Source organism: Epargyreus clarus, unplaced genomic scaffold, assembly GCF_041222505.1.
Source record: "Epargyreus clarus isolate Ecla_fem2 unplaced genomic scaffold, WU_Ecla_fem_2.2 ptg000001l, whole genome shotgun sequence".
In the NCBI taxonomy this organism is placed as follows: domain Eukaryota; kingdom Metazoa; phylum Arthropoda; class Insecta; order Lepidoptera; family Hesperiidae; genus Epargyreus; species Epargyreus clarus.
In genome coordinates, this window is record NW_027332209.1 from 15,152,552 (window position 1) to 15,180,331 (window position 27,780).

General features: G+C 40.7%; 1 protein-coding gene across 1 annotated transcript; it reads left to right on the forward strand.

Moving 5' to 3' along the window:
• On the forward strand, positions 1-27,679 carry LOC140757268 (rho GTPase-activating protein 4). The gene is made up of 11 exons (XM_073092878.1): positions 1-686; positions 15,875-16,058; positions 18,841-19,019; positions 19,757-19,953; positions 20,781-20,909; positions 22,050-22,274; positions 22,856-23,182; positions 24,544-25,331; positions 25,408-25,640; positions 25,741-25,792; positions 26,711-27,679. The coding sequence occupies exons 1-11, from the start codon at positions 560-562 to the stop codon at positions 26,751-26,753; spliced, it is 2,484 nt and encodes an 827-aa protein (XP_072948979.1). The 5' UTR covers positions 1-559; the 3' UTR covers positions 26,754-27,679.
• Positions 27,680-27,780: the final 101 nt, after the last annotated feature.

A 27,780-nucleotide genomic window follows, 5' to 3' on the forward strand; every position in this document is an offset into this window, starting at 1 on the left:
CTAAAGTCAATGTCAATATAATGATAATGTCAATTAATGTCAGTTGAACAAGTTCGTTTCGTTTGCGCATTGAACTCGAGGGGACTGTGTTAAAAATCTTTTTCATTTTGGTTATGTTGTTTACTTGTGTATACGTCACGATTCGCGCTTAACTATTCAAGTTTATAAATCAAAACGACAAAACGTGCGCGCTTCGCTTTGTTGTGATCGCTTACCGGTTTCACGCGGTCAGAATTATGTGTGCTAGTATAGAATTTAAACTTTACACATTTGATTTAAAGACCACAACGAAGTGAATTGTCGAGATTCAGTCGTTATTTTAAGTTCGCTCAACCGGACGCTGACTGTGGTATAGGCATTAATATTTTATTCGAATAACCGAATCGGGAAACCGCGCGGGACCCTCGTATAATTAATTGACATTATTTAAAAACAATCGTCGGTCGGTGCATCAGTGTAGCGAATGTCGGGAAGGGTGGTAGTGTGTGTTCAGTGCGTGCAGTAGATGCGGTAGCGGTCCGGGGCAGTTCGGGGGCCGGCGAGGGTGCAAGGTGCAGCGATGTCGGGAGCGGCGAGCGGCGCCGCGACGCCGCCGGGCGCGGAGGGCGCGCTGGACGAGCGCGACCTGGAGCCGCGCACGCCCATGAAGCGTCTCGGCTCCACCAGGAAGCTCGCCGCCTTCACCAGTGAGTTGTCGAGATGAATCTCTTTATACTTGAAAACAATTATTATTGTAACTGCCTATGGTATATTCAACTTTGTAGAAAATAAATTATGTATTGTTGAATGCACTAATGTCCTTGTATCCTGCAATAATAAAAATAATAATGCAGGTGTGATTTAAAAAACTGCAATACAACATTTTCAACTCCAAGGAATTTCAAGTAGATTTTAAGAAATTTCTAGAAATGGAACATTATCAATTTATACTTGAAACTTATAACTTTATAAATGAAATTTACAAATAAATTATCATTTTATTGTAAGATATATTCAACTGTTTATGTAACTGTAGTGTAATTCAATAGTCAATTTACCTGACTACACAAATGTACCCAATATGTAACTGTAATTTGTTTAGTCAAGGTATTTCTATTATATAAAGAGATAAACAAACTTGAATGTTGTATGTTTGCCTCTAATGAGTTATTATTTTTAGCACTAACTTTAACATAAGAATGAATAATGTTGATAATATCACATATCAACAGTACATTGATTGTTTATGATTTATTGAACCATGAATATCAGTGAATTTTGTCTTGAAAAATATGCTGTAGTTTGAGAAACAAATATATTTTTACTATACCAAGACATTAGTCTGGAGTTTCCTGAGCGGCAGTCTGTGCTCATATAGGGTGTGTCAACACTTGCAACCTTTACACAATGACTGCCTTGTTCTCCTTCTGAGATTTGGCACATGTGTTCCCACACCATCCCAGATGCATGACTATCAAGAGGGTCTCACAAGTCTAATAACTTTCCAACTTAAAAAGTTCCCTCTACTACCAATGCTTCATTCATTTTATCATGGTTTCAAAGTGATCTAAAATTGATCCATAATTTGGTGTACAACACAATAGACTTTTTTGTTCAAGCAAAGAAAAAATGTATGAAGTCAATTATTAAGTGGAACAAGTTAGATTTTTCGCAGAGAAAAAAAACACATTTAAATCTTAATGTTTCAAAGTAATTTTACTATTTGTGTTTATTAAAATAATATTCTTAAAAGTAAAATTAATATAAATTTGCATGATTCTTTACCTTATGTGCCAGTTCATAGGATGATTAGGATTAACTTTTATCATATTTCAGTAATCTCAAAGTGACTGGCGAATTTATGCAATGTTAAGAATAATTTAGCCATTGACAGTGGCAATATATAGGAAATCTACTTGTGTATAATCAAATGTGGAGTGAGTGGCCTCGCGGTAAGTTGCGACCGGCGCGGTTCCGGCTGCTTGATATTTTGCATCTGGAGCGGTGTTTTGTTGTTTACGCGCGGTGAGAAATTCCCTCTTATTTCGTTAATGTGCCCCGCGCCGCCCGCCGCCGCCGCCGCCGCCGCCGCCCGCGCGCACCTTTCTTCCCTCGCGCGCCGCACCCCGCGTTACGCATCTAATATTAAATTGGGTACTCAATTTAATGAAATGCCTACTCAGCGTACCTTGTTAACGCTAGTGAGCTAGAAAAAACATCGTTTCTCTTAGTAGTTATCGCTTTATCGTTGGTTTAACTATTTCACAAGTCTCGTATGATGTGTATTGAATTATTGACCTGATTAAGAATTTGAACACTTACACAAAGAATCGTAAATATAAACTGAACTGAATGGTTATGTGATTTGCAATAACTATAAATATCTTCATGGGAAACTGTGTAGTCTGTATAATATCGCAAGCTGGAATATTCCACCATTGGTCATTATCTCCCGAAATGTGGCGCGCGATCGAGTTACACGTGCATTGTATGCGCACACGCACGTGTCAATCAAAGAGTGTTGATTAACACGTTTCTGGCTAATAATTTTAATGATTTTATATTATTTGTCATATTCTAAACTAATTATGATAAAAACAAATAACTCGACGGCTTAAACATGACTAATTAAAGAAGAAGGTCATGGTAGCTATGTGACTCCCACAATTTAGGCAAATCCCGTTGGATTCCTAATCCTCATTCTCCACAGTCATGGAAAAGAATAGCATTCGTATGAGGTGTGTGTAGGCAAAAAACAGTGAGGATTGATTATTACTAACGTGCGATAGTTCTACATAAAACAATGTAGGTACGTAAATGTTCGAAAATAAATGCGGCCCCTTAATTTAGAATTAGCATTCATAAGAATTGCTTCAATTCTTCTTAATACGAGTAAGTCCTTCAATTCTAAAAGTATTTCCCATGGGAAGAGTCCTCCATTATGTTCTTCAAAAAGGTGCAAAAATTACTTTGATATTAGTCGAATCGGGCTCGTTTTAGACTACGTCAGTTATTTGTATCAGTATATCTGCGTAAGTGAAATAGTCAATGAAATAAAATGATACAAAATTAATCATGAATAGTTGAGCCAGCGGTCGAGCCCGTGGCGTTGCAAGGGCCTGTCGCTCTCGAGTGGCTCGACTAGATTCCATTGTCTTTACAGGCACAGTAACATAATGTTTCCGTTGTCGAGAGCATTTCCTTCGCGTCTTCTAATGAATAAATGATGTAATGTAATGCTGGAGTGTCGCGAGTGACTCGGTCATTGCTGGCTTCCTCTCCGCCCACGTTACTCTTGCAGTGAGTGCTCTTTATATATACTTTTTTTTACAAATTTTCATAGTATAATATTGACTTTATTTATTGTTTGCTAACTGACAAACAAGGTAAACAAATCAGGAAACGCGAAACTTTAAAGGTGTATGTAATTCGGATGACATTGCAATGATAAAATCTTGGAGTCCATGTGATGACGGAGCAAAAAATGTATAATATAAATTTATGTAGTACACTTTTAATGTAGATATTATGGTTTTAGTATAGTTCTTTTTTACTCATTAGTCTTATTACTAAGATTTTTAAAAGTGCGCCTACTCTTTTGTACGTGTAAACAAAATTTACCATTTTTCAAAATATAAGTTTGCTTAAACAAGTGGCTTGATAATTGTATTATTAGAAATAAGTCGCAATAGGTTAGTTCTGTTGAATCGTACTGATTGCGATGCGCGCGGCGTCGTGCGTGTCGTTGCCTCGTCGTCGTCGCCTCGTGGGAATCGTGACGGCCGCCATCAACTCTTTGTTCAACATATACCTATGCACTTATATTTCCATTATAAAATATGCTTTTGTGGATTAACATGTCAACTGTTAGGGTTCGTACACAAAACTGCGATGCGACGTCGCATCGCAAAAATCTGCGAGCTCCCTCGACGCATCGCAAGAACTTGCGAATTGATTCGCATCGCACAGTGGTCGTTGTTGTTGGTCACCCTGAGAGACGCTACGCCGCACGATATCGCATCGCAGCAATTCGCATCGCAATTTTCTGCGTTGCGAATTCGCATCGCGTCGCATCGCAGTTTTGTGTTCGAGCCCTTAATCAGACAAGTATTTATTTAAAATTTCATATTTTATCTCTCCTAAAATTTGTTTGACATTTACGCCTTGCAGTATTGTATTTAATTTATTTTACTAAAATAAGCTCCCGTTCGTGCACGACATCACATGAGCAGTCGTTTCGTGCATCACGTAGAGGATAAGAATGACCGAGTGCAATTCCACTTGTACGAGGAGGATTCATTGTGACGTAATTCCATTAGCTCAATAATGAGAAGAGCAAAGATAAAAATATCTTATTTTTGTGCCTCTTCCATATGTAAACTTAGCTAGAATTATAATAATTAATTAAAAGGCTTACAATAAATCTTCGTGACAGAGTCGGCAGGAGCGTGTAAGATTTATTTTATTGTATTTTGGACACAGACAGTCATGTATTACATTACAACATCTTAGGCTAACTTAATGTGTTATCTTATCTAGACTATGAGTACCAACAATTTGTGTATTAAAATACATTAGACAAGTTTTTAAGTTATTGAATTGTATTTCAACATACATTTTAGTGTGTTAGTAATTACATATTACAAGGTATTATACATAACATATATGTAAATAAAAATGTTGAAACACTTGTTTTACTCGTCATCTGTGGAATCCACATAGTGACATAATCTCTAAGCAAGGGTCGCCCATGTTTGTCTATTATAAAAGGGTATAGTAATATGTATTATACATCGTGGGAGTGAAAGCAGTTTTCTAGTGCGACAGCAATACGCCGCCGGCGTCGCACGATCACATGTGCTGCACAAATGTTGTCACTGAACTGCCGGCGCCCGGCGCGACCCTGTTACTCCAATTATATCGTATTATTGCGTCTCTAACATTATAATGAAAACTTGTTATTAGTAACAATTAGAATTATTATTGATACCTTAATGATAGATATTTTATTTGTCAACTTGTCTTGGCAAATTATTTATTAATTCACTAAAGCTTTCAAAGGAATAAACTTATATTGTTATAGGATAGAACTTGAATTTACAATAACACTAAAAATCCCCGACAATTGTGGATGATAATAACAGGCAAAACATCATTGAAATTCACAAACACACACACACATAATTTCCACTTGCATTTAATTTGTTGTCAACAAGTTACCTTAACACAGAATAGGTCAACTTGTTTCATCACACCATAGCCGTGGTCACTGACCTCGTGTATAGTCCCGATAGCTTGATATATAAAACGTCGAGTTCAAAAAAATATATTTTTGTTGTGGGATCGGTTATCTTTTAATTATGTGGTTTAATATTTAACCATAAATTTTTACTGTTAACTTGTCAATAACTTCCAGCCGTTTTCAATTTTAGCTCATTTATGTAGAACTCTTTGAGTACTGCGCATATAATTTTAGAAAATTATGGTTATTTTGAAAAAACTTTCTTAAACATTTATGTGTAGAATTCATGGAGCATGGCATACAAATTATTAAGATTGTTGCTATGCCTGGTTCACAAAATGTAATACATAAAACAATGGTCTAATATAATATTCTTTTATGCCATAATTAGAGAACGTATGCAACAATGGCTGTCATTTACTGTCGTATGTATCACCATCGTCAGGTGATTATAATGATAGGCGGCGAGCGGCGGCCGCCCGCCAGCCCGCCGGACCGCCGCCCGCACTGAATATTCATTATTATCGGCGTGAACAATACTTGCGCGAAGACAACCTTCATGACTAATTGCACTCATTACTTAACTTGCTTTTTGTGGAGCTCGCCTCAGATCTTGAAGGTAGAACACCACAATATTACATCATGTGATATCGTGGTTTGATAATTCTATGTACTCGTATATTTTGTGTATCTGTGAAGTTTTGAATATATTCTATTTCCTTTCTTTACTTATAATTAATGTATGTAACTAAATACTAGCCTACGCTACCACTCTATCATCTATGGGTCATCTCCATGTTTCGTAAAGACAATAATATATGACCATGTTCAATACAAGTGTCGGAGGGCTTATCGGCGGGTCGGGCTGTACGAGCGGTACGGACGCGCCGACGCGCCCACCGACTCTACCGAGCGCTCGCTCTCGGCGCCGAGCGGCAACTTTGATTCGGAGACGCGGCGTGTGCCCCGCTATATATAGATTCCGCACGATCCCGCCGCAAGCACGCCGCCGCCGACATACTCATGCTATCGCTCACGATCAGTTCGGCTAAGCTACCGTTCTGTCTGTGAGACACCATGTACAAACTGCGAGCAGCATTCATTTAACGAGAAGTTACACTGGCCACCTTAGATGCAATACATTATCATGCTACAGTGAATCAAATCAATATTGTTATAATTGAAACACAAAGCTGCACTTCATATCTGTCGTAACAGAAACGTGACGCGAATAAATTATCACGTAATTATGCCGCGCGAGGAACACTTTACACTCGCTACTTAAAACTTAATTTACCACTCTTGTGGAGCGACAGCGCCGGGCCCGCAGTCCCCCGGCGGCACCGCGCCTCCGCTCCCCCGGCTATCGACCTAATAAAATAAGCCTCGGACGATAGTTAGGTGCACAAGCTAACCGAGTTTATTTAATACTTGCAAAATCATCGTATAGCCGTCAAGTGTAATTGAAATCATATAATATGTTAATTGATATAGTTACATCACTTACATCTCATTGAGAAGATGTGCCGGCCACCGCCGAGCTCGAGAGCTGTGCGCCGTTGCGAGCTACATGGAAGCAGTAGAATGCAGTAGCATGGAAGCGGTAGTAATATCGATTAAAATAATCGACTATTTGGTCCAAAAGATCGATTCTCCGATTAATCGATCTTAGATCGCCATCCCTAATTCCCGTGGGATTTCCGGGATAAAAACTATCCTATGTCCTTTCTCGGGTCTCAGACTATCTTTGTACAAAATTTCATTTCGTGAAGAAGAGACAAACAGAAAGACAATCAGAATTACTTTCGGATTTATAATATTAGTAAGAATAAGGATTAGTAAGGATTGATGTCGCATTTTAAGATTTTCAATACTTTACCGTTTCTTTTTTTCATTAATCCACGCAATTGGTGTAAATGTCTAAATATCATTATCCAATAAAATGTTATTAATATTATTATTGGATAATGATGTTAAATTGCAATCCGTAAAATATAATTATGTAGGTACACAGATACACACTCCTTATATTATACCGTCTGCCATAATATGTCTAAGTGAATGCATATAATAAAATAGTAGAGGAGAATTTTCAAAGGGGCCTTCAGGGCCAAAACTGAATCTATATGGATAAGCTAAAAGTGCTGAAGGAAGTTACGAGGCCGATTTTGATAAAAACTAAAACTGCATAATTCCATTTAAAAAATAATAATAATTTCATACCCGGGAATCGAACGTGTTCATTTTGAGAAAACAAGCACCCTGTATTATCCTACTATCGGATAGTGTTGCTTATAAGGATTAAATTCTGGGAAGTAATGATAAATGACAAACTGAATAAAAAGTCTTATTTTTCAACCAACTTCAAAACAGGTTTCGCAATTCGACCGTATATATGTTTTTTAATTAAGAAAATACGTATTTTTTCATATTAACTCATACAAACTCCTATTATCATTTTTCGCTAATCCTTATAGTCTCGGATTTCGCCTTCTTATACCTTGAGATTTTAAAATAATTGTCAATTTCAAAGTTCTAATGCATATGTGAACCTAAAAGGTACACATTTGTATAGATTTCATTTCAACTTGTTCTTCACCCCTCAGTATAATGTCATTATAGTCAGTAATTTATCTTTGAAAATCTAAAGACGTTGGATTCGTAAGTGATTAAACCACTACATCAGAACCCACGGCTAAATAGCCATCATACTTAACACTAATTCAAACGCAATTCACGAGCGCATAGTGCACTTACACCTTACACCTGTTCTTATTTGTGACATTGACTGCACCACCATAGTAATCTCGAAATTTCTATGAGAAATTAGATATTAGAATTAGAATTATTCATTCTAGATAATGAATTATATTTTACGAAAATTTCATTCAAGAATATCTGCGTAGATAAGAATATCTACAAAAGCATTCACCTGTCTCCAAAGTTTTCTTCTGATTGCAAAACAAACACTGAATTCTATTTTGGTAAAGTGTGAGATGCATCCGTCGGCGGCGGTGTAGTCTTGTTTCGTGGTCGTACATTATACCCATATGCTTAATGCAGGCTTTGCAGGCAATGACGCTTATTGCTTGGGTGTTCAATATAATATAAATTTATCCTATCGCAATTATCGCAATTTGGACGTACTTACAATACCTAAGTCATCGTTTTAAGGATTAAATACATCTATTCAAGTGAATACAATCCGAAGTCGAATCCTACCAGATACTCGTGCTTAGTGTGTATAGTCATCAAAGTCACCGTTTTTGAATGTAAGCGTTGCTTAATGCAGATCTCGTGTCTTGCGCAAACTTTTCGTATGACTTCCAAAGGTTGTACAAAAGTTATTTTAGCTTGCACTTAGTCATTAATCAGGCCTGGGCCCTTCTTGCGGTACATAAAATATTGATGGTGAAATAATAAGCTAAAACTAAATATTTTCGCTACTGATACTTGTCACGATATATTGGCTAAGGATAACTCCTGACTTGGCTGTAGTCACAGTAGCTAGTAGAGTAGTAGTAGTTAGCAGAGGTTGTGATCGTACGTGAGGCGCGCACGCAGCTCACGTACGACGCGCGAGCTGCCGCCGGTGACGCATGAGTCACGAGCCAGCCGCCGCGAGCTGCGGAGGCAATACGAATCGATTGCCTCAAGATCCTCTTATTAATCTTCAGTCTCCTTTCAGTTACATAGGCTTGTTTTTTATATAAACTTAATTAGTATAAATATTCGCTTACTGGTCATATAATATTTATAAAGTTCGTTCATGTTTTTTATGTACATATGTACTATACTAGTTCTTATATACTCGTATGTATATTATTTTTGTTTTATGTTGTAGATCATGTGTAGATCTTAAGATCTTTTCTATTGCTAGACTTTAGAGAAATATATTTGTCCGAAATTAGATAGATTACAATTACAATTGACAATCGAGTTTCCACAGCGGTTCGATATGCCATACCCATGAGTCACAAGTGTTTGGCGTGAGTTCAGAATAAGGCCAGTCGGTCCCTACAATTACAACGTACTTTAAAAGTTTAAACTGCCCGGCAACAATATTGCTGGCGCCGCCGCTGAATTTATCCACTAATGATTAACATTTTCTTAATTAATCTTTAATCTTCTACAGCTGTCTTATAGTGTACCTATACTCTGCTCACTATGTAAGTTTTTTTACATTGACATTTCTAAAAATGATGATGCCAATCCACAGACTATAGCGATACCACGTCAATTACTACGGCGTAATAATTTCGCCTCTACAGATAATACATAATTATTATATTATTCGCATTAGTAGTGGCATATATTCATTCATTTATTTGATTTTAAATGTGGCACGATCTCTGTTGGTAGGAATAATAACAATTTTCCCACACTTAACTTCAGGGAAGCTTGCGAAATTTTTTACATTAAAATTATATATATAAAACAATACCTTGTTTAAAATATTAGGCTAGAGTTTTGAAAATAATTTGTTACTTTCCCTACACCTAGGGTAAAGAATCTGTGAAGGTTGACATCTGTGTTAAGACATATTTGCACTTGATGGGTACGGGCGGCACGCCCTTCGCTTTTTGTTCTTTTCCTGCTATGTGGATTGCTTTTAAGGTTAATGAAAGCCGTGTTCTATTTTAATTACATATATTTAAGTATATTGTGTCTAAGCTTTGTTTTCATGTCGATTCCATCGTTATGTTTATCCATTCAGTATTATGTGCACTGTGCGCACTGTGCACTCACAGATACTTAAAGTAACTATATTTTTGTACATTTCGATAGATCCGCCGCATTTAAGTACTATGTTGGAGCTTCGGAACGGAATTCATCTATCATCGACAAAGTTTACGAGCGAATCACGCTTTAACGGCCGATCGGCGTCTAATCACACCATCAAACGATTACTTTGGAATTCTACACTTTAAAGTTGTAATGTATTTTAATGTTCTGATATGCGTAAGGAGCGCTATATACGCGGGGTTCGAAGCCCTTTTCATCGCATTATATTTCAATCAAACGAGTGGCACATGTCACATTTACATAGTCGTCAGTTGCCGCTTATACATATGTGTCGATCACTCGTCAATGATTACACAAAAGCACGCAGGTTTGACAACGGCGTTTTGGTGTTTAATTGATTTTGATAGTGTAGCTGGTGCGCGTCCGGCGTCCAGCTGCGGGCGGGCGGGGCGGCTTGCGTGCGCGCCGACCGGTTCCGCGACACCCCCCGCACACCCCCGCACACCTCCGCACACCCCTCGCGCGCCCCGCCACCCTCGCACCCCCGCTCACCGCCGCCGAGTGATTCCGGGACCCGGATTCGATTTCCACGTACGGGCAATGCTCCATTTTGTTTCATTATTTAAGCACAAATTTTAATAAAGTTTGAACTATTTAGGTTAATTATATCAATCCTATTTTATTTTAATATTATATTATAAATGCGAAGGTGAGTTTGTTTGTTACTTTATATGTTACACTTTCACGCCTTAACTACATAACCAATTGTCATGAAATTTTGTCCAAGTATTGTGAGGGGTTTATTTTATACACATATAGTTATAAATTAAAGTACCTTTCCCAAGGAATATAATATCGGAGGTTACCGAGCACGAGCGAAGTCGCGGGTAAAAACAGGTATCTTCTTTAAAATCATGCGTCGGCGCTTAAATAATAAATAACCTATATATTTAAATTTACTTTAAATAGTAAATAAAATATATTTGGTTCCATGAATATGAAAGTATCCCTCTTTAGTCAATATTGCACATGCCCTCATACTGCCAGACGAATGTCTTGATAGCGTTGGACAAGGGCCCTTCTCCTTAGGTAGCAACTTATTTTTGAGTTCCGTGATTAATCTTCGTTGAATTTGCAGTTCTATATATATTTAGGTTTTTTGTGTGTGACTGCGTCTTCTTTTCTAATTAACGCCTTTTGTTACCACTTATCGTCAAGTTCTGATGTGACATTATGACCTCGTGGGATCTCAATTTCGACCTTTCATATCGCGCGCCAGCTATCTTATCCGAGCGTAGTGCGGTATGTGTTTCGGATGGAGATGTAATAGCCCAAAAATAGATGGAGTGGTCTATGAACTGGGAATCGTATTGATTTTAGTCGCAAACAGTTTTTAAAGTTAGTAGAACAGTTAGTAAGGATCGACCGGGAGCCAACCAGAAATGTCTAAGGTGAATTAAGCAGTGCTTGTTTTGGTGGAAGAGTCTGAATGTCTGCTTCCTTATGAGGTGATCATGTTAGTCCTTATGGGTAGCAACGCACTTGTCATCTGCTCTTAGCCCCTGTTCTATATGGAGTTGCCTACAGATGTCAATGGGCGGCAGAGGCTCAGGTGGCATGTTCCTTATCTACTTCAATCTGATATACAACACCGGTACCCAGATATGTTCAGCAGTACAACCTGACACCGGGTACGACCACGAGAGGTATGTTGTTCCTTCCGAATATTAATTTTACCTATGTAATTTTTCAAGCCAAAATAATAAAATTCAGCATATTCGTTACTCTGCAGGTACAGGGTTTGTGCAGCCGCAGTGGATTCGCTATTACCCTTAAATATAACGTACCTCTCGGCCTGCTATCCTCGATACCTTTAGATAGGACGTGCAACAGTTGATGCGATAATCTTGGAAGACTGTACTTAACTTCTTGTGGGTTTAACACGAGAGATCGCGCCCCCTCGCCGACCACCCTCGCCGCTCCCGCCCCCCGCCGCGCCGCACCCCCGCCACGCTCCCGTGCATCTGTTCCCGGTGCGCCGCACACTGAATAATAACAAACCTTTATAATCCACCATTTTCTTTGTCCTCGTTATTTTTTTTTTGTCCACCGGGCAACAAAGACTGCATTGTTGAGCGATATTAGTTCTTCCCAAGTCATGTTATATAAAATAAACTAAACCAACATTAGCCAGACATTAATATTTTACCCGTCTATCCTATAAAGAGCTATATCTTTTGTGCCGTAACACTTATACTAACCACTATAACGTTTTGGTTAGGTCTGCCATGATAATTAGTCAGCATGAGGTACTCCTAGGTAGGAGGAGGTAGAATATTCATTACTATGAATATTCTTTCCGTATATCCATCCATTATAACAATGAATAATAAAAACTGGCCAAGTGTGAGCCGATCATTTAAGCTCAAGACTTAAATCTGAGTGAAAATATATTATCGGGGAATACGTGCATTTATGCATGCTGCACAACTGCACAGAAAGCTGAATGCACGTATCCCACTCCAGAGCGACTCGTCGTCCTCTATTTAGAGGTAGAAATGAATGGAATGAGCTGAGGCGATTTGTAGCCACCAGTCTTACCGAATTCGGTCATGATGGTAATTTGTAGAGTGACATCGGAAGCGAAGCGAGGAGGCTGGCTCGTCTGCGAGGGTGCAGGAGGTCCTCTGTCGGGCGGCGCGGGCGAGCGGCGCGCGGGCGGCGGCCGGCGCGGAGGCTGCGCGGCGACCCCGCCGGCGCGCCCCACGCTCCACGCGCCAGTCGACCGCCGGTGGCCGCGCGCTCCCGATGTTCCACTGCATCGTGCAGCCGCGCCATGACTGGGGGCCGCCCGACCTCGCCAATGCCTTCCCCGGTATGTCCACGTCGACGCCGCCCGCCGCTGATCTGCACGCCCGCGGGTCTCGCGCCGCCCGCCACTATATTATTATGATCTAATAGTGGAACCCAAATTTCTTTGCACGTAACGCACTGCCGACTAATTATAACTGCGCTTCCGAACGGAATGACGGCGACCGATGCCGATATGTTTTCGTTCGTCTCTCGAGCTGCTCTCCCTTGAGTTCTGTCACAAAAACAGTGTACGCTATGTTGTTATTGTCTATTATGACCAGCGTATGTGACTCGTTTCGTTGACGTATGAATAAAGTTAGACAGCTAAATCAGAGGTATGCTTTTCATTCACTTTATAAAAACACGAATACTGCTCGTGTATCAAACGTTTCATTTTCGGTTCTTAGATTCCATACAGGGGACGTGGCGCGGGAAGCGGCATTAGGAAATGGCATAAAAATAAAATAACAGTTATTCATACACTCCTTAATGTCACAAGGGATATCGAATCGCCTTTATTTTTTCCAATCCCTTTGGACACTGATATATTAAGTCCCCTATCGGTATTTAGTTTGATGTTTTATTTATCCTTTGTCTTATATGCATTGTGCCTTTTAAATTGTAACGAAAATGAAGTACAATGGCGACAGCAGAGCGTGCATCGCACTGAGTAGTGCGTACTACAACACAGCAGCATAAAATTGGTGCGAGCAAGTGGGCAGCGCAATGATCGCAGCTCATTATGTTGTCAGCCCCCTTCAGCGGCTCTCCTCCCCGGCTCCTCACCGGGATCATACTTGTGGGAACGTTTGTTTTATAGTCCGTTGAACTTCCGTTATTTGCAGCGGTTGGACAGATTTTTTATTCTTCCGTTAATTTAAAGTCAAACGCTATAGGCTGGTATCGAGTGCATCTGCAATTCATTTTTAGTCCGTATTCACTACACTTCGTGAATATTGAGCCGTGTTTGATAGTCATCAACGCTGAGTGCATTACTAAGTATCTGTAGGATACGCGATAGAAACCCGAGCCCCGCTAATTCCTGCGGTCATTATCGCCGAACTTCTTCAGTCCGTCCAATTAACCAAAATCATGCATTTAAAAATAATTAAGATTATCTACTCAATATTTCATACCTTTGTGTTCTAGATATTTTCATTACAGTGGGCCATTTAACACATTTTTTTCTTCCATGGATCATCAAGTATGTAACAATATAATTTAAAATAATACATAAAAGGGAATAATATAATCATGTAGGTACGAGTATTCTTTATATTCATAATCATAATAAAGAATTATGATTATGAATACATAAAAGAGAATAATATAATCATGTAGGTATGTACTCTATTTATGAGTAATAAAATCAGTGGACACTTCAAAACTTTTGGTATAAAATTGAGCTTCGCCGAAGTCACGTATTTTATAAAGTTCACTATATTATTAGTCACGTATTTTATAAAGTTAACTATATTATTTTAAGTTAACATCTTATTAGCTTACAAGATAAATGGATGTGGAATGGTCAAATACATAACCGAATTCAAAGACTCTGCCGTGATTCTATAGCTTTGTAAAATCCAAATAGTAGTTTTTTTATTTATTTATTTATCATTGGGTTACACCAACAAAGTGAACACTTATACATTGACTAGACATATCACGTTGAACTTAAATCTAAGTGTCACCTCAATTACAGGTGTAAACTACATTCTGCAGTAGTTTATTTCTAATCGCATAGACAAATAATTAATTCACCAAAAAGATGAACTAAAGAACAACCGCGTGAATCTGTTGTGATCGTCTTTTAAAGTGCATTGAATTGGCTCGTACGGCATTGTAATTTAGCTATCTACTGCCAGTTTCCCTATAAATTGTCCAAATACTGATTTCATTGAAAGAAGTTAGATAACCTTTCACTATATTTATTGGTCCGTAGGAAAGATCGTAAAAAATGTCACCGTGCGTCACGAAGGGTGGTTTATAAATACTTCGGGCAACTCGCTTGAAGTTGGTTAACAGAGCATGGAGCCTTGAACTTCACAGTTCGCCGTATCGGCTCCCTGATCACACCTACAGGTTTTTTGCGTGTATGTACATAGGTAAATATTAACAAATAAGTGTTAACATATGACAATGAAAAATAGAGGACCCTAGAGGTCACCATGCACAGCGACCTTTATGTTCTCGCTCTTAACTTTGGGTAAGTCAGATTTAATGTATAGGTACATATACTAACAGACAGACTGATACATCATCGCAGAGCCTAAACCACTGAAGATAGAACTTGAAATTTACCACGTAAAGTGTCTCTCCCTTGCCCTCAAACAATTTCGGCCCCTTCGAAGTCGAACCACCAGTCGTTGTTAGACTTTGAAGGAGCCTTTTACGATTTCTGAATAATGAAAAAAAATCATCGTGTTTGCTTTTTACCCGATTGGGAAGGGTAATGTTTTTGTGAATAGTTATATATGTTTCATTCTGTGGCACGTCCACGAGCCCAAACCGCTTCATGACGTATTCGTTTAAACTTCGTTCGTTCGTTTGGAAGTGATATAAGCTATCTAGGCTGCGATTTTTCAAGCAACCTGAAGGGAAAGTATTTTTAAACTTCTGGAGATACCAAATTTCACTGAAAGGAGACATTATTTTTTTTTTAAAGAGACCAAACTGTATTAAAATATATGTCCAAGTTTGCTTGCCATACCCAGGCATCGAATCGACTAAAAATTGAAAATACACAACTGAATTTTTATGGCATAAATCTAGGGAGTCAATCATATTGATTAATTCTCTTTTAAGTTAATACCTATAAGTAGTTCATATCTTAATTTGGAATAGTAACTGTCGTGAATTTTATTGGTGTATTAATTTAACTTATTAGCTAAGAAGTGCTCCAAATATACGTACCTACTAGTTTTCCAAATGTCGAAAATAAACGTACTTAGTATGTATATGATACTTAAAAAAGGAGTTCTTAAATAATTTAGTCAGTGTAGTAGATGGATTGGTGGAGCCCCAAGTGAGTGTTGCGGCGTGGACGTGTTGCAGATATCCGCGTGCAGCTGTCGGAGCAGACGCGCGTGCTGGAGGCGCGCGCCGAGGCGGCGGCGGGCGTGGCGGGCGAGCTGCACGACTACTGCCGCCGCCGCGCCGACCTCGAGCACGAGTACGCGCGCGCGCTCGACAAGCTGGCCCGCGCCGCGCACCAGCGGCACAAGGACCAGAAACACAAGTATACCACACGCCACCTCTACACTCTTACATACTACACACACGTCACTACACTGCATCGTTGTCCTTAACGTAGTATGCCGAACACGGATAAGAGCCTGGGATAAGTACGTCTTCTCTTATCACACCCTTCAAACACACAGCAGCTCGTAATATTGCTGTTATAATAGGTGTGGCAGTGGGGCCTCCGTAGATCAACCACGAGTAGTCCTACCACGATTAGATATACATGGCCGGATTTAGAGGTTTAGAGGCCTTAGGACAACAAAGGAGTGGAGGCCCCCTGGCCCCAAATTATTTTCCGAATAAAATGAACAATTTTTTTAGTTGAGTTTTTCAATAAATATTTTATTGTGAAACGCAGGTAAGATTTTTCTAGTATTCATGTTTGTACAAAGTACTGTAGATAAAGGTAAAACAGCGAAAAAAATATCAAAGGAAATGATATATTTCTTTTTACTAGTCGGAATTAAAAAAAAAATCCGACGTCTCTATTGTGGGGGCCCCTCTTTTGTGGAGGCCCTGGGGCTGCCGCCCCGGTTGCCCTCCCTTAAATCCAGCTCTGTACATATACAGGGTGTCCCGTAAGTACCACGACAAACTTGGGGAGAACATAGGTGAAGGTCTGACCTCTCTGGGAAAAAAAAATTACCTTAATAAAAGTGTCACCGTTTTTGCACTATCAATTGTTTTAGATTTTTTGAGAAATTCAGCCCTCTTCATCTTCTTTCATTAACTGCGTGTACAAATTTGGTGATGCGGTGTTTATTTTTTCTGTTAAATACTATCAGATAGTTGGTCTATCATATTGAAATGTAAATTGGTTAAAAGATGTAAAGGATCTATGAAAAAAATAGGGATATTTTTAGATTTTAATTTTTTTACTATTTTTCCCTCAACTTTGACTCGTCGCGGTGAAAAAATAATGTACTGGACTATAAGTGTACATTGCGCAAAAAAATATGTCCAGTTAATAGAGATTTCAAAAAGGTACCACACTTACTCTTTAAAGTTGAAGAAAAAAAAGTTAAGACCTTTTTTGCATAAAAGGGACTGAAACCAACTAAAACGTAATGATCGACTTTTTATTTAAATTACGGTTTCTACCGACTCACAACGTGTCAAGCAGTACTAAATCACATTATTACCTAGTTACATACTTAAAAATATCATTCTTCATTTGTAAAAAAACAATTTAGTAACTAACTAGCAAACAAAGTATTACAATTTATTAAGTCAATTTTTACCTACTTTGAAGTGTCGTTTCGAAGTGAAACTTCGTACATGTATGTAATTTGAATGACAATACTATAATATGACATCTTGGAACAGATCTGATGATGGAGCCAGCAGGTGCATGGTTCATTTCTAAGTAAATCCCTCGAGTTTGGGCTAAATTGGTAAGAGATTTACCATCCATATCCTGGCTCCATCATCAGATTAGTTCCAAGACGTCATATTATGGTATTGTCATTCAAATTACATACATGTACGAAGTTTCACTTCGAAACGACACTTCAAAGTAGGTAAAAATTGACTTAATAAATTGTATTACTTTGTTTGCTAGTTAGTTACTAAATTGTTTTTTTTACAAATGAAGAATGATATTTTTAAGTGTGTTACTAGGTAATAATGTGATTTAGTACTGCCTGACACGTTGTGAGTCGGTAGAAACCGTAATTTAAATAAAAAGTCGATCATTACGTTTTAGTTGGTTTCAGTCCCTTTCATGCAAAAACGGTCTTAACTTTTTTTTCTTCAACTTTAAAGAGTAAGTGTGGTACCTTTTTGAAATCTCTATTAACTGGACATATTTTTTTGCGTAATGTACACTTATAGTCCAGTACATTATTTTTTCACCGCGACGAGTCAAAGTTGAGGGAAAAATAGTAAAAAAATTAAAATCTAAAAATATCCCTTTTTTTTTCATAGTTCCTTTACATCTTTTAACCAATTTACATTTCAATATGATAGACCAACTATCTGATAGTATTTAACAGAAAAAATAAACACCGCATCACCAAATTTGTACACGCAGTTAACGAAAGAAGATGAAGAGGGCTGAATTTCTCAAAAAATCTAAAACAATTGATAGTGCAAAAACGGTGACACTTTTACTAAGGTAATTTTTCTTTCCCAGAGAGGTCAGACCCTCACCTATGTTCTCCCCAAGTTTGTCGTGGTACTTACGGGACACCCTGTATAATTTCTCGTATATAAAATCTATCATATAACTTTTTAGTGTGTGTAAGTTCTGTAACTGTCAAGGAATAATATTTTTCTTCTCCAATCTAATTCGAATCGACGATTCAGCACTGTTTAAACTCGATTTTATCATTGACATACTTATTTTTTTATATTCTCAGCGTGTAATATAAAGGGTGAATTTTTCAAAAGCGCCTTCAGGGCCAAATCTGGTTAGTTATTATCAATATCGGCCTCGTAACACTTTTCAGCATTTTTCGCTAATCCTTATAGTTTCGGATTTGGCTCTAAAGGCCTATTTGAAAAATTCACCCTGTATATCTTAGATAAATAGAAATGTCATCAATCACACACACACACAATTATTCACTAGTATTCACAAACAGATTTAGTATTTTCGTTTCAATGTCTGTTTATGTAAGTTATATATTACTCGATAATGGGAGAAGACGCTGGTTCCTGAAACACAGTTTCGATTAACTCAGGAACCAGAGGCTTCAAACTTCTGAAATGTACTTACAATTTTTGTGTCAATAAAGTTATTATTATTATTATTATCAATTAAACAACGGTTCCAGGCGCGAGCAGTGGTCGCTGACGGGCGCGTTCGCGTGCTGGCAGGCGGCGCTGGACACGACGCGCGCGCTGGCCCGCGACCACGCCGCGCTCGCCGAGCTGTACGGCGGGCCGCTCGCCGCGCGGCTGCAGCGCGCCGCCGACGACGTGCTGCGCCTGCACCGCAAGTGCCGCGACATCGGTCAGGCTCGCTCCTCCTCCCGACACACATGTCACAGTACAAATATGGAATAGTATGGAAACTCCCTACAGAGCGTTCGAAACGGGACACTCACACAAACATGCGCATCGACGAGGCCCCTAAGAGCTTTTCGCAGTGCTAGTGTTGCATTAAAACGAGTGGCCAAGTTGCTATTTGTTTGCTATTTATTTCCGCGATCTTTTTAAAAATCACACGAGCGTATTGCGTGGTATACGGGTGTTTGAATTAGGCTTCATCAAAACCGGACTTATTATTTTTTAAATTCATTTTTATGCTTATTCATTTCATTTATTGCTTTACAAAAGCTTTCAAAAGGTTACGCCGTAATTAATAACAATTTCTCTCTCTACAAAAAATCAAACTAAGTTGTATCACGAGTTGTATCAATTTTACACTGTTTTCCGTATTTAAAAATATAATAACAATAATTATCGTATTTTGCTGAATTTAACCGACACCGTGAGATTACAGACTTATATTATTTGTAAACTGCGTAATTATTGCAATTCGATCATAATACCACGTAAATGATAAAATAGAAATAAATAACACTATTTTTAAAAAATATATAGTGACAACCTTATTCTTCAATGGAGTGTAGGTAATTATTTTATCAACTAGGCTCAGTTTCCATACTGTTCCATATTTGTACGGTGGCGATGTTCAGCGTGACGTCGCGTCAGTCGTAACGCGTGCGGTGGGTTGCGTGTGCGCAGTGGCGGAGCGGCAAGAGGAGGTGGGCGCGGCGCTGGCGGAGGCGGCGGCGGGCGGCAAGGCGCACGCGGCGGCGGCGGCGGACTGGCGCGCCGCCGCGCTCAAGCTGCGCCACGCGCACGCGCAGCGCGCCGCGCTGCTGCAGGCCGACCCGCCTCGGCAGAAGAAGATCAAGGCGCTCGACAAGGAGCTCGAAAAGGTGCGCCGTCTCTCGCGACTCCGTCGTTCTCTGGTCTCGAAATCCAGGTTTTTTTTATAATATAGGAGTAGCAGACGAGCATGCAGTCCACGTGATGGTAAGTGATTCCTGCCGCCCATGCACATCTGTATCGATCCCAGATAGGATCAGATATTCCTTCCTGAGTTCGGCCACAGATGCGCCGCTACCCCTCCGAGGACTAAGCTGGAACGCCTCGGAAAAGTATGTCTCCCTTACTACATCCTTCAAAACAAAACACAGTAGCGCCCAACACTTCTGTTCTATTATTTCATTTATTTTTGATATCTCGGTTACAAGTTATGTAAAATTCGATTAGGTTGTTGGTCATGTCGGTTGGAATACTACCAGGCAATTCACGATGAAAAGTAATTAAACAACGAGTAGTGTCATTTAAACAAAAGACCTCTTTAATAGGAGTCGGGGTCGAGATTGTTTCAACTTTATTATCCATCAAATCTTAAAGTTTTAGTTATTCAATCCCTGATACTGAACGATGACATTGAGGTCCGTATAGTGTACGTGTTGGTAGTGGTATTTTGTATAACTTCTACTTCTATGGCTACTGCCGCACATGGACATCTGTGATCAACACCAGATAGGATTAGATGTTGCTACCTGAGGTCGGCCACAGATGCGCCGCTACCCCTGAGGACTAAGCTGGAACGCCTCGGAAAAATATGTCTCCCTTGCCGCATCCTTAAAAACGGAACACAGCAGCGCCTAACACTGCTGTTACTAGGCAGAAATAGATGTGTAAACCACCTTCGATAACCGTCGTAAGTAAGATATCGTGTGTCGTGCGGCAGCGGCGCGGGCGGCACAGCGAGGCGCGCGCGCGGGCGCTGCGGGCGCGCGCGGACTACGTGCTAAGCCTGGAGGCCGCCAACGCCACGCTGCAGCGCTACTACCTCGACGACATCGCCGACGTCATGATGGTGAGCCGGAACTTCCGCCCGTTATTCATCGATGTACTCGTGACTCACCGGTCACCGCATTGGACGATTCGAGTATGCCGAAAACGTCATACGTCGAATTTAGGTAGCCTAGACGTAGGTAGATAACTAATAACGGGCGTCACTCGACGAATATAGAAAAGAATCACTAAAAACGAGTCGGTACATTATGTAAATGGCAACATGGCCGCTTCGTATGAGCATTGTTGTGGGCCAAACGATGTACCTATGTGGTATCGCCGCGAAAAGATTTAAAGAAAGCATTAGCAACTCAAATATTACATAAAAAGGATCCGACATCACGGCGACAAGTCAATGTTTTAAAAGAATATCACAAAAATAGATGAAATATAAAATATTACACATAATATAAAAAAAATATATACAATTTTTATCCGCGCCAAACTGTTAGTCTGCTCTGAAGTTTTTGTGCACAACTAAAAGCATATATTCCATAGCAACGTAAGGACATACTACCGCAGCTATGTGCTCGTGGGCGGGAGCGGGCAGCGTACTGGTGCCGGGAAGGGTCCCGCGCTGTCTTCGAACCGCTAATATCTGCAATTTTCTATTCTACGCGACTCGTTTCTATATTCAAAGCGGACTAGCAGTTTGGCGCGGACTATACACAAATACTACTACACGTCGCCTACGAGCACTTTGTCAGTGAGCACGTCATAGATAAGTATAGATATCTCACCGCCTTGTAATCGAAGGAAGCCATTAAATGGCTTAAACGGCTGACAAATATGTCAGCTATTTAATGGCTGTCATGGTGTAATTTACGCGGAACAATGCCGACATGTGCAGATAAGTGGTGCAAAAACACGAATACGAAGAAAAAGTACAGAGAAATATCGTTTTCATTTGTAAATGCTCTATGTCTTAATAGAATAGTACTTTACGCTAAGATACAATGATACAGTCCACTTGTCTATTGATTTTAGTTGCAAATAAAGTTTCGAAGTGAATGCACGTTTGTTTTGCTTAAAAATAATCCCACCAAGTGAAAAGTAACCTTAATGCCTTAACACTCTAAAAACTACATTTTATATATTTTTCAAACATGAAAGTGAATTTAGTCGTCGGGAGCGAGTGACGTTCAGTAATGTGCTGTTGCAGTGCACGGAGGTGGGGTTCGAGGCGGTGGTGGGGCGGGCGGCGCGCGCGGCGGGCGCGGCGGAGGCGGCGCGCGGCGCGGCGGCGGGGCGCGCGGCGGGCGCGCTGCTGGCCGCCGCCGCCGCGCTGGACGCCGCCGCCGACCGCGAGCGCCTGCTGGCCGCGCACCCCGCCGCCTTCGCGCCGCCGCGCGCGCTGCCCTACGCGCACGACCCGCCCAAGGAACAGGTCAGCCGAGCCGTCTTTGACAATTTTTCGAGGAGGCCTTCGGGGCCGAATCCGAAACTATAAGAATTAGCGATGTTTAAAGGTGTTACGAGTAAATTTTGATAAAAACTAAAAATGCATCATTCATTTTTTAAAACATCTTTTGCCGACTTAGTCGCCAACCTATTACTTTCTCGTCCTGAGCCGTGTGTATGGTCATAACTCGAAGATTATACTTAAACATAAACTTAGTTGATAATCCAACAAATTTTATATGTATAACCATTAAACATTAGTATACAAATGTATGAAACATGTATTTTCTTCAAAGTTTCCCTTTTTTTTACTTTGTTATATAACACTACTTCCCAGAATTTGATCCTTATAAGCAGCATTATCAGATAAAGGAATAATATAGAGGGTGTATATATTTTCAAAATGCACTCGTTCGATTCCCGACTAGGGAATAGAGGATATAAGAAGTGGTAAACCTGTAGTCGATGATGACACACGAAAGCGACCGCATGGCAGAATATGAAGTAGCATTAATAAATATATATCAGTTAGTTCGTGCCGCTGATACAAGTACCGTTCGGTGGCAGGATAAGGAGATGCAGGAGCTAGTGGAGGGCGCGGCGGAGGAGCAGGACGAGGCGTCGGAGGCGGCGGCGCGCGAGCTGGGCGCGCGGCTGCTGCAGCTGGAGGCGGGCGCGCGCGCGCTGCGGGCCGAGTGCCGCGAGCACGCCAAGACGCTGGACGCGGCCGAGGCCGAGCTCGTGCGCCAGCTGGCCGGGCCCGACGCCGCCTGGGACGTGGCGGGGCTGTTCGCCGCCGCGCCGCCCGCGCCCGGCGCCGCGCCGCCGCCCGCCCTGGCGCCGCCGCCCGACGACGACGCGCCGCGACGCGACCAGGAGGACTACTACCTGGCTGTCAGTACATTATACGTTGACTTGACCTGCGATTGCGGTCGATTTGTAGTTTGAAAATACTCATTTCTATACTATCTTCGGTGATCTTAACAATTATAGTCGTCACAATTTAATAGGTCCATTTTGACACATGTCATCTCTACGGCACTCAGCATGTGCCACAAAAATCGATAACCAAGGAAACCGATTTCTACTACAAATCGATTACAACTCCATATCGTACTGTATAGATTACTTAATATTTTGTAAACAGAATGTTTGTTTAGTATTTTTCTAAATAATCTTAAGAATTAATAAAAAAGAGAAAAGAAAATAAATTATTTCGTAATTTAATCATTTTCTAAAGATTAAATAAAGCATGTCCGTGCTGTCGTAACCTTTATTTATTTTTTTCATTTTAACCTGTCGTAAACTTTTTTTTTTTTTCATTTTTACGTTCACTAAGGAACAAAGTCTCGATTATTTTATTCTTGTTCAGGTAAAAAAAGCGATAAAAAATTAATGATTGGTAATTCTAAGTTTCGATTATTTAAAAGATAATCGATTATGGTTTCTTCCGAATGGTTTGAAGCTGTAAGCTGAAGCCGTAAATTGTCTTAAACTGCTAAATTACCCGACTGATATAACATTGCAACGACGCCCTATGTTAATTTTTGATGTAGGATAATTTGGTTTCTGGACACATTTTAATTGAAATAAAATGTATAATACAATTTATAAATTTTACTAATTATTCTTATCGTTAATAAATTATTTCGTAATTTTATGTTTAGAAATATTTGACTTTCCAATTGCGTGATATACGGTCATACAAAGTTAGTTCAAAAATTTTATGACATTAGGTTGGCATGTGTCAAAATGGGCCTATTAAATTGTGACGACTATAGTGTATACATTAAATTTCACAAGTAAAATAAAAAAAAATGCTATAGCGCCTAACACCTTTAATATTGTTAAAAAAATCGAGATTATTACTGTCTACTGTACTGTACCATATTGAATCGTATCATTGCGCTTTACGTAAATATGGTTTCTTGCTAACCTTCTCTGCAAAACTTGCTATATGTACTAGCCAATGCTCCGGATTTAAAAGTATGTTGTGAAAAAATAATTTGCATTTTACTAAAAAAAGTAATGTAAAAAAAAAATCGTTTGAAAGAGCACCCTTGCTGACGTTCTAAATAAGGTCCTGAAGTTTACGGGTCACAAAGTTCAAAAAGTTCTTTTCATTCCGGTAGTCGATCTGCGTCGAAACGAAACTGCGTGTAGCGAACATTAAATAATGTAGTTCCGGTTATCTAACGTATCGTGTTGCACGTGCGATCATCGAGATAACAGTAACGTTAAGGGGCGGCCCGCAGAAGTTCCGGTCGTACGTGTCGTGCGCGGGGCGGCTGGCGCGGCTGGAGAGCAAGGCGGGCGCGGCGCGCGCGCGCCTGCCGCCGCCGCCCGGCGCGCCGCCCGCCCCCGCCGCCGCGCCGCCCTCGCCGCCGCGCCGCGCCGCGCGCCGCCGCCGCTTCGCCGCGCCGCTGCACGACCGCCTGCCCGGCGTGCTCACCTCGTGCGTGCGCGTCATCGCCACGTACGGCCTGCGCCACCAGGGCGTGTTCCGCGTGTCCGGCTCGCAGGTGGAGATGCAGGCGCTGCGCGCCGCCTTCGAGCGCGGCGAGGACCCGCTCGCGGACGTGCGCGACGCCTCCGACATCAACTCGGTGTGCGGCCTGCTCAAGCTGTACCTGCGCGAGCTGCGGCCGCCGCTGCTGCCGCCCGCGCTGCAGGAGCGGCTGGTGCGCGTGGCGGCGCTGGCCGACGACGCGGCCTTCGTGCGGCGCCTGCGCGAGGCGCTGGCCGCGCTGCCCGCGCCCGCGCTGCTCGTGCTGCGCTACCTGTTCGCGTTCCTGGCGCACCTCGCCGACCACGCCGACGAGAACATGATGGACGCCTGGAACCTCGCCATCTGCCTGGGGCCCACGCTGATGGCCGCGTGGGGCGAGGGCGGCGCGCAGGTCGCGCAGCAGAACCTCGTCAACGAGCTGGTGAAGCGCACCATCGTGCACCACGAGGCCGTGTTCCCGCAGCACGTGGCGCCGCACGCGCTCTACCGCCGCGACGACCCCGGCCTGCAGCGCGCCGAGCCGCCGCCCGCCGCGTGAGTGTCCGCCCGAGCGATCGCGGCCTCTTCCGGCTTCCCGGGCGACGTGACGACCTGTAACGTTACGTTCCAGCGAGGGGGACGGCGAGAGCGAGGCGAACGGGGAGAGGCTGCGCGCCGACAGCGAGTGCGAGGACTCGCTGGACGCCCGCTCCGCCCGCGCCGCACGGGACGCGCGCGACGCCCGCGACGCGAACGCGGCGGACGCGCTGGACGGCCGCGGCGCGCCCGACGACGCTTCGCTGTACGACGACGACGACGACAACGAGGACGACGACGACGACGATGAGGAGGATGAGGACAGCGGTACGTCTGCCGACATTACAAATTTCTTCCAGTTCTATATGTTTTCATGTAACGTTTGGACCATATTTTATATTACTGAGTACGACGATTGTGATTGCAGGCGCGGGCGCGGCGCCGGCCGGCGGCGTGTGGGCGCGCGGGGAGCCGCTGCGGTACGTAACTTTATACGTATTATATCCCGCGCCAAACTGCTAGTCCGCTCTGAAGTTGTTGCGAGCTGGTGTAGTCATACAATTTACTACGGCGACGCGATTAATTTCTGTATTCCGAGCGGACTAGCAGTTTTACGCGGACTATAACTAATTAAGAACAACACCTTTTATTTATTTATTATACAGGGTGAATTTTTCAAACGAGCCTTCAGGGCCAAATCCGAAACTATGAGGTTTAGCGAAATCGCGATATCTTTTTCCCTAGCCGGGAATCGAACGAGTTCATTTTGAAAAAAATACACCCTCTATATTATTCCACTTCCTGACAGTGTTGCTTATAAGGATGAAATTCTGGAAAGTAATGATAAATGGCAAACTAAAGGAAAAGCCTCAATTTTAAGAAAATACATATTTTATCGTATTTATTGGGCAATTTAGTTCCCGCCAATCATTAATTTAAACATTTCGCGTAGTAACATTTTTTTTGGCCTAATGTTTCAAATGGCCTATTTGAAAAATTCACCTGTTTGTACGGTTCCTTGCTACATACACTATTAGCGATAAATAAAATACCGAATTATGGAGTAATGATTATATTGTCCAAAACCGATACTTAATTGTAATGAATGAGATGCGCTAAAACTACTTGTATAAACTATTTATATTAATCATCCCACAAGAAACTTTTTAAATAATTGAAAATATTCTTTTTTTTTCTTTTCCTTGTAGCCTTTTCTGCAAAACTTGCGATCACCTAGTTAACTCTGTGATGTCGTTAGACGTCGATTAGACGTGGGGATATGCGAGTATTATAATATTTTTTTTATCATTTTTACCAACGGGCCTAAAATAGTTAACTTCAAAACTGATACAAACTCGTGAGATAAAGTAATGTTGGTTTTAACCCTCGTATTCCAGAAGCAGCAACGAGCGGCGCGCTGAAGCCCAGGTACCGAGTTGAATACTCCCGTACGCACACTCTCATAATACGAACTATAACGCACACTCAGGTACTCACATCGCGCACACATATACATACATAATATATACACGCGACTATGTACATACTGCTGAAATTATAAACATGGCAGTTCGGATTAAATGTCAATTTTGGACTCAAATTAATGAGTTGTACTTTGTTTTGACGACATTAATGAGAGACAAATTACTTTTAAATAAATAATTATTTTTCTAAAATTTATTTCATAGACATTTTCAATCAATGTTATTTCAGATATCACAATTCTTTCCATTGTTTCTATTTTACTTGAAGTTTATAAATGATATTTTCCAAAGTGTTTTAATATCTAAATATATACGCATTTAACTGTAATTTTCATTACACACTTAACAACAGTATTATTCACATTTACAAGGCAATGTCACAATTCCTCCTACACTGTATACACCCTTCATCACTGTAATTTGTTATCTTAGATTTTAATTGACATTTTCGCTTTTATATTATTTGTCGTAGATTTGATTAACTAAATATATTTAATTATTCTATATTCATAAAGATTTAATGAAATTATTTTTAATATGGTATTAAGATATTATATTTTGTATTATGTATACTATATAATGTATTCTTAATGTTTTATTATATAAATAAATTATTATGACTACGTAACTTTTGATATAATTCTAATTCGTTCTAGAGAAAAATAATTATCTTTCTGAAGTATTTATGATGTTGTGTAACGAAATGAAATATGTATTTTTAAAATAAATATTTTGATATGTGTAATGCACTTAGGTATTAATTTTTAAATGATGTATTTCATATCGGAGACTGAGGTCCGTTCACGATTTACTCAGTTTGTGTGTTTGGTGCTGCATATTTGAAAGAGCTTTATTTTGAATAAATGTCGTTAGTTGTTGGTCCGCCTGTGTTTAATTTACTGCTTTGTAGTTTCTGTAGTGTTCAGTCGTCATTCGTATCAATATATTACGTTTTTAATTTGAGAGGATGAAATTTGCTTTGC

Coding starts and splice junctions, on each gene's coding strand:
- LOC140757268 (XM_073092878.1), top strand. CDS start 560: ATGTCGGGAGCGGCGAGCGGCGCCGCGACGCCGCCGGGCGCGGAGGGC. Junction 20,910..22,049: donor ACATCGCCGACGTCATGATG/GTGAGCCGGAAC, acceptor GTGCTGTTGCAG/TGCACGGAGGTGGGGTTCGA. Junction 23,183..24,543: donor AGGAGGACTACTACCTGGCT/GTCAGTACATTA, acceptor GGCGGCCCGCAG/AAGTTCCGGTCGTACGTGTC.